General features: G+C 58.6%; 1 protein-coding gene across 3 annotated transcripts in view; it reads left to right on the top strand.

The window, feature by feature from the left end:
* PTPRN2 (protein tyrosine phosphatase receptor type N2) overlaps nucleotides 1-13,084 on the top strand; it is a 470,186-nt gene that overhangs the window by 382,677 nt on the left and 74,425 nt on the right. For all 3 annotated transcript variants that reach the window (XM_059711309.1, XM_059711311.1, XM_059711310.1), the window contains one exon: nucleotides 8,317-8,511. In XM_059711309.1, the coding sequence (XP_059567292.1) occupies nucleotides 8,317-8,511 (195 nt within the window). The remainder of the gene's footprint in view (nucleotides 1-8,316; nucleotides 8,512-13,084) is intronic.

A 13,084-nucleotide genomic window follows, 5' to 3' on the forward strand; every position in this document is an offset into this window, starting at 1 on the left:
GGGGCCTGAGGTCACGGCTGGGTCTGCGGTCACGGCTGTGTGCTCCCGTCGGCAGCCACTGGCAGGCCTGGTTTTACAGGAAAACCGTTTCAGGAGGAAGGACAGGAAGTGGCTTTGGGAGGGAGTGTCAGCTTGCCTCCATGGCCCCCGTTCTCTCTCCCTTCCTGCTCTGCTTTGAGAACTCCGTCCCGGTCTCACCCGGCCTCATCAGGAGCAGCTGAAACGAAGAGACCGCGTGTCCTTGGTGTGTCCTGGTCTCCGTGGGTCCCGCCGGGTCTGGGAGGCCCGTCGGGACATTTTGTGGAGCTGAGCTGAACAATCCTCCTTCAGAGCCTCACCCTCAGGCAGATGCCAATGGCAAAGCTGGTTTCTCCTGCACCTGGAACCTGTGTGGAGAGACAACACTTTGGAGCCGTCACCTAGGGCCGTGGTTGGCGAACTCATTAGTCAACAGCCAAATATCAACAGCACAACGATTGAAATTTCTTTTGAGAGCCAAATTTTTTAAACTTAAACTATATAGGTAGGTACATTGTTATTAACTTAATTAGGGTGCTCCTAAGGCTTAGGAAGAGCCACACTCAAGGGGCCAAAGAGCCACACGTGGCTCGCGAGCCGCAGTTTGCCCACCACGGACCTAAGGTTCCAGGTGATGGGGCAGCCTGGTCTGAGAAGGAAGCCCGAGACACTGGCAGCACCCAGGTCCATGGCTGCCCACTGTGCCCAGCGGGCGGCGCTGACTACAACCTCCGTTCTGTGCTCGGTACCTAGGACGATGGAAAACAGACAAAAATGATGTCCGTTCTCAGGTTTGGGGGGCACAGTGTCGCTGAGGTGACCGCAGGGGGACAGAACAGCCCGCTGCTCTCAGAGACGGAAGCGAGAGCTGGCAGGGCAGGCGCAGAGCCGGCGGGAGAGGTACCCTGTCTTCTGCTGCAGACTCCTCAGAGTCCTGGGGTGGGAAGAGTGTGGAAAATTGCTTTCCCTTCTCTTCGTTAAACTGTGTCTATATCGTTAGGCTTTATTTTGAGAAAACATCTTGCAAAATGGGGAAAATTACTCACCACTGCTTGGCAAACAGTGTTTATCACAGGGCTGCTCCCAGCTTGTGAAGGGGTGGCGAACACAGCGCTTGGCATGAAGCAGCTGCGCACACAACGCGGACAGGGGGTGCAGCCAGGGTGGCCAATAGGGTGTCAGGTGACGAGGAGCATGAGGGCCCCGAGGGAAGGTCAGAACGCAGTGGCCCTGGACAATTCTCACCAGCGTAGGCATCACTGTGCATGCATGTGTGCCTGTGCATGGGTCCACGTGTGTGCCTGTCCGTGTGTGTGCCTGTGTGCATGTCTATGCCTGTGTGTGTGTTCGTGTGTGTCCGCGTGTGTGCCTGTGTGCATGCCCATGTGTGTGTGCGCATGTGTATGACCGTGTGCATGTGTGTCTGTGTGCATGGCCATGCATGTGTGAATGCATGTCTGTGTGCCCTCGTGCATGTGTGTGCATTCATTTGTTCACGTGCGTGTGTGCTATCCCACAGTTAGGTTTAAACGTTATTCAGGTGTCACTGAAAAGCCACGGGAGGAGGTGAGGCAGCCCCTTGGGGCACTTGTGAGACAGGGCTGTGCGCGAGCCCGTCTGGGACAGGGCCGCTCTGCCCACGTCCGGCCCAGGCTCACCCAGGACGGGTGTGGCTGCGACTTCTGTGGGCAGAGGATGGAGGGTTCCTGTTTCCCACCCAGGAATGGCCGTGGCCCCGTGGCCCCAGCCTCTGGTAAGGATGCTCCCAGGCCCAGGATATAGGGGCCCTCCTGGCACACACCCCGTCTTGCCCACAGCCACACCGACCAGATGAGCCGTTTGCAGTGAGGGTGTTTGTGGAGAATCACTCCCCAAACCGCAGCGTAAGCCCCGCTCTGCTCCCAGCAGCTGCGCTGGCCTAGCCTGCGAACGGCTCCTTCTGGAATCTGCTTCGATGACAAACAATCGGCCTGAGTGACACCACGGAGGACAACGAGGGTGATCCCTCAGGACGTTGATAAGCGGGCCGTTGCTCCCCTGCTTTTCCCCGCACATGCCTCCTAAGCACTTCACTTCATGGCCATCACGGTCGGTGTAGAATGCTGCATGTGTTAAGCATCTGTGTCCTGGTGGCCGCAGCGGAGGCCTCCGTCACCACAGCAGCGTAACTGTGCCTTTCAGACTTCCTCCTTCACGTGCATCTGCTTTGGGGCCGACTGCTGGGCCACACCCGGTGTCGCCCTGTGGCCACACCCCCGCGGCACGACCGGCCAGTCCCAGGGGTGTAGAGGGCCGCCTGGGAGGCACCTAGGCATTTTCTTATAATTATTGTCAGCTGAACGCAGAGCATAGGCAGAGCCACGCCCTGGGGACATGCTTCCCCAGTAAGGCTGGACATGTTAATCAGGCAGGGGCAGATCTAGATATGTAAATCTAGGCCTTTAAAATAAACCTGCTGTGTGGCTCAGCCTGCTCTTTGCCGCCTCTCCATCAGAGAGGATGGCGCCCACCTGGCCCCAGCTTAAACTCTATTTCTGCGTCTTGGTCGTTCTTTAATTTCTTAATCCCCAGCTCCTCCACTCAGCAAATGGACTGTTTCCTCTTCCATGTGGGACATGGAGAAGAGAGAAACAGCCCGCCACACGGGGGCTGCTGGCAGGGTGGGCTTTGCAGGTTTGCCGAACTCAGGGTGCCCTTGGAGCAGGCGGCAGTCCCTGCCCAGGAGGCCGCCCCTTCAGATGCCTCTGGGGTTTACCCGGCTGCTCCCCCGCCCCGAACCGCTGTGCTTCCTCCGGCCTTTGTGGTGGCCTCAGTTGGGCCCTGCGACCACTAATGACGGCCGCCCTCTGTGGGCACTCCCAGCCCTGCTCGCTCGCTCACTCGCTCGCTCGCTCGTCCCCCGAAACGGCAGCGGTTTCCCGGAGCCTTTGTCGTCTTGGTCTCTCTTTCCCGCGGAAGGACAGGACTTTTCTCTCGGAGTGAGTCCCGCTCCGCAGCCCCTGGCATGCAAAGGTCTGAGAAGTGAGATGTTCGCATTATGTGTCGGGATGGATTTCTGCCCCCAGAACCCTATTTAACTCATTTTGCAGGGTGGGCTCTAAGGCGGGCAGGCTCTGCAGAGGGGCTCGGCCGGCTCGGCGGGCGGAGGGAAGCGGCATCTCACAGGGAAATGAGGCTGGAGCCGTTGGGGAGGCTGCACCCAGGGGAGCTGCGTCATGGGGGCGGGGGGAGGGCTGTGTCGTGGGGGTGACCCTGCTTCTCAGTCTGAATCTTCGCTCTGAAAATGAGAGGCGTCTGGGCTTAAGTAAATCCTGTGCCGAGTGCTGTGGGGAGCTGCCCGGTGCCGGGCGGGCAGGGCCGGTGCCCACGGGGCCACACGTGCCGGAGGCAGCCGAGGGCTGGTGGGGAGTCTGCGCGCCCCGAGCAGGCGCCCTGGTTTCTGTTCTTGACAAGCAATATGCTGTTTGGATATTTTTAACAACGAGGCACAAACGTCACGTGTCTGATTCTTCTGTGATTGAGCATTTACATTCGGGACTGCAAACCAGCTGCTCTTTTCTTCCTACAAACCCCACTGCCCTCCGGAGAGATTCTCCTCCTGGGGACTGAGGGCTCGCCCTGGCTCGGAGCCGCATCCGGAGGGGGCGGGGCTTGGCCCGGGCGGCCCTGTCACCTCTGCTCCTGTCTCCCGGAGGAGGCCCGCCCGGGAGCCTCGGCCCAGCTCAGTGCCCACGCGTTCCCCGCGTGCCAGCATGTCGGGCCTTCCCGCACATTCACCCTCCAAACCCCCTCACCTCGTGCAGCGGCGTACATCGTCCCACTTTACGACGAACTGAGTCAAAGCTGCAGAGCTGTGGGGCCGGCCAAGCAGCCCGGGCCCGCCTGCCTTCGGCCCTGGTCGGCCCTGTGGACCCGCGTCTGCCTCGGGCTCCTTTCCCTCCACAGACAGTGGGCTTCCTGCTCCTGAGACACAGTGACTCCCGAGCACCCGCCCCCCAGGAGCCGCTGCGCACGGACGCTGCTCCTTGGAGAGGGACCTGCAAGCCTGTCCCTCTCCCCGTGGGGCCCGCCCTTCTCTCACGGGGTCCTCACAGCATCCTCAGCACCGGGCGGACCCTACACCGAATGAGGCGCAGAGCAGGCGCAGGGGCTGCGGCGCATCTCCCGGGAAAGTGTCCTGGAGACACGTCGTGCCGAGGCCAGAACTGAGTGCTCTCCCTCCGCGCTCGGGGAATGTACTGGGGGGGAGGGTGTTTAACTTCACGCACATTGGCTTTCTCCCTCCTGCAGGGCAGGCACTGGGGCCCGGGCAGTGGCCCAGTGGTTAGAACATCAGCCTGCACACCGAGGGGGCACAGGCTCGATCCCGACCCCGGTCCGGGTGCAGGCGGGAGGCAGTCGTCGATGCGTATCCCTGACAGCGGTGCTTCTCTGCCTGTCTCTGTCTCTCTCTCAATATCAACGGGGAAAAACATCCTCGGGTCGGCATTGGTCAGCCTCCTGGTGGGAGTGACCCATGGCCTTGGATGACCTGTGACCTCAGTGTCGGGAGAGGCGCCCAGGTCGGCCAAGGACCCAGCCCGAGTACGGGCGGGTCTGCGGGGGACAGAGGACAGCCCAGCAGAGCCATTGAAGGGACGCGGGCGCTGGCTGAGCCCACGTGTGGGTCTGTCTGTCACCAAAAGCTTCCTTTTGTTGAACCCCCTTCTCCTCCCGCAGTCACGCCTCACGGTGGCCGTCCCCGCCTGACCCCGCGAAGGCAGCGACTTTTCTGTAAACGCGAGGGCCTCCGCGGGGCTTTCCTGAGCGCGCTGTCCCGGCTCCCACACGCCCCTTTCTGTGAAGGGAGTCCGTCTGGATCGCAAACGTCGTCTAAGATTCATTTAGACAAGGGTCTGCGGCCTGCACTCCTGTGCAGCCGAGGGCGTGACAGCCAGGCCACGCCAGGGCCGGCGAGCGGGAGCGCGGGAGCCCCAGGAAGCATCGCGGGCGCTGACCGCTAGCCCCTCGGGCAGCCTGTAGCCTGTGGTTTCCTTTCTGTGTCTCCGGAGCCTTAACCCGGGACTTTGTGTTGGTTTTGCCCCTTTGGTTGCTGCCAGGATTATAAATTGGGAAAATGTGAATCGGAGCCGGCCTGTCTCCACGTTTCCTCGGCGTGTGGTTTTGCGGTTGATTCCGCAGCTGCCAGTCACCTTTGGCTCCAGTGGGACGTTCTCCACGGGGGGCCCGGCCCTGCGTTCCGGGCTCACTGGGCAGAGCGTCACACAGAGCAGGCACCTTGGCGATGGCAGCTCTCACCGCTGTGTTTCCTTGGCAGGGAGCTGGCAGGGTGATGGCAGCTGTGCCCAGGCGGGAGCAGTGCCGTGAGCCTCAAATCACCTCAAGGTGTTGGCGCCCAGCCCACGCATTCAGTTGTTGCCAGGGGTCAGAGGGTCACGCCTCCATTTGTCACCCTGGGGACTGCGATTGCCTTTCAGGGACAGACGGCACCTTTAGGCCGGCTGTGGCCCTCACTGGCCCGGTCAGGGGGTGGGCCCAGCTTGAGCTGTCCAGTCCGCTCACACCAGTCGCGGAGGCGCGGCTACAGAAGGCAATCTCTTCACAGAACCCGGCCCAGGGAGTGCCGAGCCCCGCTCCGCCTTCTCGGCTGGGCAGACAGGGCCAGCCTATGTTGTTCTCTGTTTTAAAGACAAGTTAGCTTTCCCTTAGTGTTCATGTCCAAGGAACAGTACAGAGGAAACATGGAAATTCTGTTATCAATCCACAAGCTATAAGCAACCAGAGGACTTACCTCTCAGCGATGCTCACGATGATCCCGGAAGACAACACGGGCCACGTGGGACACCCGAAGGCAGAGGGGCGGCTGCTTCCCGCTGCACCCCTGGGACACCTGAGGTGCCGGTGACTGTCGGGGAGGGCCGTGCGGCAGAGAGAAGGAGGCGCGGCTGTGTCCCAGAGGCGTGCCTGCCGCGGGAGGGACTCTGTGTGCTGCGGGCCGGATGGAAGAGCCGGGGAGATCCCCATCCCATAATAATGCGGCATTCAAAGTCACAGGCTCCGAGTCCCCCCGTTTGTCACAGACAGACAGCTGTGGCCTCTGTGTCGGCGCCAGGTGGCAGGCCCTGGGCCCCGGCCAGGTGTGCAGCCGGCCTCCAGCACTGTTACTCTGAAGCCAACACAGGGAGTGGTTGCCGCCGCCTCTCCGGTGCCTGTACCATGCTCATGCCACTGCCCATGACAAGGACGAGTGTGTGTCCCTTCCCATGTCCCAGATTAGGGCGACAAGGCAGCGGAAGCCCTGGCACAGGAGTGGAAAAGGGCATGGCCGCCCGCTGTCGCCCACCTCGGGTGCTCAGAGCCCGGCCTGGAGGCACCTTGTTCTCACGAAGTCCCAGGAAGCTCACCCTGAGCCCCCAGCCCGGGCAGCAGCTGGGCTGCACACAGGTGCAAACCACAGGCCTTGGACACAGAAAGCCGTCCTGCGGGTGACCACGCTGTCCCTGACACGGAAAGCCGTCCTGCGGGTGACCACGCTGTCCCTGGACACGGAAAGCCGTCCTGCGGGTGACCATGCTGTCCCTGACACGGAAAGCCGTCCTGCGGGTGACCACGCTGTCCCTGACACGGAAAGCCCATCATGCAGGTGACCACGCTGTCCCTGGACACGGAAAGCCCATCATGCAGGTGACCACGCTATCACTGGACACGGAAAGCCGTCCTGCGGGTGACCACGCTGTCCCTGACATGGAAAGCCCATCATGCAGGTGACCACGCTATCGCTGGACACGGAAAGCCCATCCTGCGGGTGACCACGCTGTCCCTGGACACGGAAAGCCCATCATGCAGGTGACCACGCTGTCCCTGGACAAGGAAAGCCTGCAACCCAGGCATGTGCCACATCCAGGGCACGTAACCTTTTCTTGACAGAGTTTAGCTTTGCCGGCCCCAGTCACGTGATGCCTTCCCGGCAGAACAGGGAGTTCGCGGCACGGTGTTAGAATGCTTCCAAAGGCCCTGTTGTGTGGAGACGTGCTGGGCACTCGGCTGGTGGCCCGCGAATCTGAGCACTATAGGCCGGTGCTGTGTGGGCCACATCGTCCCCGCCACGTCCTCTCCGCCACGACGTGTTAGGGTGTCACCTGTGGACAAGACACGGAGTGAGCTGACTGGCGCCTCGCAGGCCCCACCCTGAGATTGCCCCTTAAACAACGGACGCAAACTTTCCCGTCAGCCGTGCACTCTCCTTCCGGCGCGCCTTTACTCACTCTCTCCTGTGGGGGCTTTTATCCGTTTGGTGGTGTTTGGGGGGAAAGGGAAGACCCGAAAAGAATTGTGTGTTTTTCCTGAACCCCTGACTCGGACCATTTTCCATATCTCGGCCCCAATGCAAATCCCCACCCCCGCCCCGGGCCACGTCCCAACAGCAAAGGAAAGGCGTCTGCAGGAAGCGTGGTTGTGAGGCGAGTCGGGGTGAGCACAGCGCTGGCTGGGGCCCTTTTTCTGAATCTGTGTGTGCGTGCAGTGTGTGAGTGTCTGGGTGTGTGTGTATCGCTATGGATTGTGCATTGTGTATGTGTATATATCTCTGTGTGTATGAATCTGTGTGTGCGTGTAGGTATGTGAGTATCTGGGGGGTGTAGCTGTTTGGTCTGTGCAGCGTGTGTGTGCGCATGTGTGGTCTGTGTGTGTGTGTGGTTTGTGCAGCGTGTGTGTCTGTGTGTGTGTGTGGTCTGTGCTGTCTGTGTGTGTGTGTGGTCTGTGCTGTGTGTGTGTGTGTGTGTGTGTGGTCTGTGCTGTGTGTGTGTGTGTGTGTGTGTGGTCTGTGCTGTGTGTGTGTGTGTGTGTGTGTGGTCTGTGCTGTGTGTGTCTGTGTGTGTGTGTGGTCTGTGCAGCGTGTGTGTGTGTGCGTGTGTGGTCTGTGCTGTGTGTGTGTCTCTGTGTGTGTGTGTGTGCGTGTGTGGTCTGTGCTGTGTGTGTCTGTGTGTGTGTGTGTGCATGTGTGTGGTCTGTGCAGCGTGTGTGGTCTGTGCTGTGTGTGTCTGTGTGTGCGTGTCTGGCCTGTGCAGCGTGTGTGTGTGTGTGTGTGTGGTCTGTGCTGTGTGTGTGTCTGTGTGTGTGTGTGGTCTGTGCTGTGTGTGTGTCTGTGTGTGTGTGTGTGTGTGTGCGTGTGTGGTCTGTGCTGTGTGTGTGTCTGTGTGTGTGTGTATGCGCGTGTGTGGTCTGTGCTGTGTGTGTGTCTGTGTGTGTGTGTGGTCTGTCCAGGTGGCACTGACGCCCGTGTCTCCCACTGTCTCCCAGGAGCTCTGCCGCCAGCGCATGGCCGTGCGCACCTCTGACCGCCCGGAGGCCCCACACGTGTCGCGCATCAACAGCGTGTCCTCGCAGTTCAGCGACGGGCCGATGCCCAGCCCTTCCGCACGGAGCAGCACCTCATCCTGGTCCGAGGAGCCGGCGCTGCCCAACATGGACATCTCGACCGGCCACATGGTCCTGGTAAGGCCCAAACCCGCTCCGCGACCCGCCACCCCGCCTGCGCGTCCTGTCGCATCATGACAGTGGCTCGGGGAGACCCTAGCTGGCTGCGCAGCCGACGAGCAGGGTGTGGCCCCGCATCGGGCTCCTCTGCTGGGGCCTCTGAGTGAGTGGCCAGTGTGACTCCGTGCCCTGCTCCTGCCCTGAGTGCCAGCCCCACGTGCAGACCCGAGAGGTTCTGCAGGTTACCGGGTGGGGAGGGCATGCATTAGCGCCTACTGTGCGCTGCTTCCTTAACCTCCAACTAACAGACAGCACTTGCCCCTCCCCCAGGCTGCCCAGCAACCTCGGGGTAAGTGAATGTCGCTTGCATGGTGCTCATGCCACACAGGGACACTGGCGGAGGGGAGAGCACAGGGCTCAGCCTGGCAGGAGGCCCGTGGGCCGGGCCGTCTCCGTGAGGACCCGCCATCGGCCTCTGCAGGGTGGTCTGCTCCCTGTCCCGCCCGCCCAGCGTGCCGTCCTCAGCGGGACACGCGTGTGTGGCCGTGTCCTGCCGCTGGCACGTGATTAACCCAGTCTTATTAGGAGAGACGTTCAGAGCTCGGCCCCCTTCGCTGCCATCTCCATCGGGCACCGGGTCCGCTCGGTGCCAGGTCGCAGCCAGGCTCCTTCCTGTCTGGCGTGTGTTCGGTCATGGCCCAGACCCGGTCTTGGTGATGGTTAAGCGCTTCCCTCTGTGAGAACGCCCCGACTTGTTTACTTAACGCCAATGGAGACAGAGGACCTCAGACAGCAGGTCCCAGTGTGTCCGCGGCTGTGACAGCACCACAGGCTCCCGAGGCTGGAGTCGGGTGGAAGGCCTCCCACTCTGTCCGCCATGGTAGAGGGGAGAGGGCCCTCTGGGGTCCCTTTCACTAGTACAAGGGCACCATTCTGGTCACGGGGCTACCTGGTGACCTCATCGCCCCTCAGTCCTCACCGTCAGCCGCCATCTCGTGGGGGGTAGGTTTCAACATATGAATTTGGGGGACACAGGAAATCGCATTTTCACTAAAAAGTCTGACTGCAGAGCCCGGAGGTGGGGCCTGGAGAGGCCCTAAGGCCCCGACAGGCTATGGTGTCACCGGTGTGTCCATTTTGGGGTGCACCGGGGGATGTCTGTCTTGGGTGCCTGAGTCTGCAAGCAGGAGCCCAGGATGCCGGGCCGTTTGGACCAGATGTGGGGACGGATGCACCATGCGGCTGGGGGGTAGCCTGCAATGAGGCCAAGACCAGCAGCCCACTGTCCGGCCGCTGAGCTGGACACACACATCTTTGCTCTGCCCCAGGGGTGGAGGACGGCCCACTGCGCCCTCCCCTCTGCTGGGGCTCCAGGGATGGAGGACACCCTGGACAGGGCCACCTGCCTTTACACGCTTCCTCACAGACGTATGTGGCCGGATAGTGAATCCACTAAATTGTTTTCAACAATATTTGTCCCTTTTAGAGAAGGAAACTCAACCACAGGTCAGGTTTTCAGTCGCTGCAGCGCTGGGCCATATGCCTCCGCCACTCTGGCTGGAGGGTGTCGAGGCTCCTGGTGTCCACATCGCGTCCGATTTCAGCCGCGCTTACAGCCGAGGAGGTCTCAGGCCCAACGGGACATGGAAGCACTGCGCTTCCCACGGAGAACCATGGCGTGGCATCACGGTGAGCGCACGCGTGGCAGTTAGTTCTCTAGGGAAATGCACACGCTGACCTAGCCTTCACGCGGCCGTGGCGTTGCCACGCCTAATGGGAGGTGTCCCTGCAGAAGGTCACCGACTCCGAGCCCTGATGCAGTGAGAGGCCAAGTGCACCTCCACCCCGGCCCCCCGTCACCACGCGGACGTGCAGCGCAGACTCAAGGCCTGTCTCCTGAGCCAGCACTGTCTCGGGGGTCCTGCGGGCCTGGGCAGGAGCCTGGCGATGGAGCGGGAGTGTGCGCACCATGGATGCGCCACGTGGGCCTGCATGGGGCCGGGCCTTCCTTGAAGGCCTGTCCTCACTCAGGTCCTGGCCGTCTGCCCTTTAGCCCACTCTGCCGGCCGGTTCAGGCGCTCTCTCCACCCCACGGCTGTCCTCACACCAGGCCTGTCCCTCGCCTGCAGTGGAGAGACCTGGAGACGCCACACACCTGAGCCCCACGAAGCATGTTTGCAAAACACCTCACCCTCTGCACGCAGGTGGCAGGGCTCAGCGCTCAGCTCTGGACTCACAGGCCATTTGCAGGGCTGAGGCTGCAGCACATGGTGAGTGGACCAGAGCTGTGTTCAAAGGGCACGTGAGGAAAAACCAAGATGGCAGCATAGGTAAACACCGGAGATTGCTGCTTCGCACAGCCACTTCAAAAATACAACTAAAAGACAGAACGGACATCACCGAGAACCACAGGAAGGCTGGCTGAGGGGAAATTCTACAACTAGAAGGAAAGAGAAAGGCATACCGAGACTCAGAGGAGGTGCAGTGCGGAAAATACAAAGGTGCGGAGGTGAGTGCGGAGCTGGCTGGCGGCTGAGGGCGCGGTTGTCTGTTTCAATCGGGAGGGAGTCTCGGGCTCTGAGCTCCAGTCCCAGGCGAGTCTCCGGGGACCCAGACTCAAACGGGAGAAGCAGGACTGTCTGGCATCAGTCGGAACTCGAAGGCAGCTTTCTCCCCGAGGTTTGCAGCGGTTGCTGGGACTCTGAGAGGCAGAGCCTCTGGGGACGGGACTGAGAGCAGCCATAACTGCTCGCTCTGTCCGCCCTGGTGATCCCCTGGGACCCGCCCTGCCCAAGCCTTGCAGGGAGGCATTTGCTGGTTAGCCTCAGGCAGAGGCTAGATTAGCGCCTCAATAGAGATCCAGCACAGAAGTTCTCCCACTGCAGACAGAGCTGATTCTCATAGCCAGTTGGCCTGGAGGTCAAATCTCCCCCCAGTATTACCTACAACAATCAAGGCTTAACTACAACAAAACTGCGCACAAAGACCACAAGGGGGTGCACCAAGAAAGCATAGAAAACACGGAGACAAAGGAACAGGACAAAAATGGAGGATATAGAGTTCAAAACCACACTTTTAAGGTCTCTCAAGAACTGTCTAGAAGCCGCCGATAAATTTAGTAAGGCCCTCGAAAAGACTGGTGAGACCGCTGATAAATACAGTGAGAGCCTCAAGAAATCTAATGAGACCCTCAATGTTGTGATAAAGAACCCACTAGAAATTAAACATACACTGACTGAAATAAAGAATATTATACAGACTCCCAACAGCAGACCAGAGGAGTGCAAGAATCAAGGCAAAGATTTGAAATGCGAAGAAGCAAAAAACACCCAACCGGGAAAGCAAAATGAAAAAAGAATCCGAAAATATGAAGATAGTGTAAGGAGCCTCTGGGACAGCTTCAAGAGTACCAACATCCGAATTATAGGGGTGCCAGAAGATGAGAGAGAGCAAGATATTGAAAACCTATTTGAAGAAATAATGACAGAAAACTTCCCCTACCTAGTGAAAGAAATAGACTTACAAGTCCAGGAAGCTCAGAGAACCCCAAACAAAAGGAATCCAAAGAGGACCACACCAAGACACATCATAATTAAAATGCCAAGAGCAAAAGACAAAGAGAGAATCTTAAAAGCAGCAAGAGAAAGAAACTCAGTTACCTACAAGGGAATACCCATACGACTGTCAGCTGATTTCTCAACAGAAACTTTGCAAGCCAGAAGGGAGTGGCAAGAAATATTCAAAGTGATGAATACCAAGAACCTACAACCAAGATTACTTTATCCAGCAAAGCTATCATTCAGAATTGAAGGTCAGATAAAGAGCTTCACAGACAAGGAAAAGCTAAAGGAGTTCATCACCACCAAACCAGTATTATATGAAATGCTGAAAGGTATCCTTTAAGAAGAGGAAGAAGAAGAAAAAGGTAAAGATACAAATTATGAACAACAAATACGCATCTATCAACAAGTGAATCTAAGAATCAAGTGAATAAATAATCTGATGAACAGAATGAACTGGTGATTATAATAGACTCAGGGGCATAGAAAGGGAGTGGACTGACTATTCCTGGGGGGGAAAGGGGTGTGGGGGATGCGGGGAGAGACTGGACAAAAATCGTGCACCTATGGATGAGGACAGTGGGTGGGGAGTGAGGGCGGAGGGTGGGGTGGGAACTGGGAGGAGGGGAGTTATAGGGGGAAAAAGAGAAACAAATGTAATAATCTGAACAATAAAGATTTAATTTATTTTATTATTATTTTTTTTATTGCTTAGAGTATTACATATGTCTCCTTTTTTTCCCCTGCCCTTGACAATCCCCTGGCCTCCCGTACCCCCCAGTGTCTTATGTCCATTGGTTATGCTTATATGCATGCATACAAGTCCTTCGGTTGATCTCTTACCCACCCCCCTCATGCCCCCCAACCCTCCCCGGCCTTCCTGCTGTAGTTTGACAGTCTGTTCGAGGCAGCTCTGCCTCTGTATCTATTTTTGTTCATTAAGTTTATAATGGTCTTTATTATCCAGAAATGAGTGAGATCATGTGATATTTTTCCTTCATTGACTGGCTTATTTCACTTAGCATAATGCT

This window comes from Myotis daubentonii, chromosome 10, assembly GCF_963259705.1.
Source record: "Myotis daubentonii chromosome 10, mMyoDau2.1, whole genome shotgun sequence".
NCBI lineage: Eukaryota > Metazoa > Chordata > Mammalia > Chiroptera > Vespertilionidae > Myotis > Myotis daubentonii.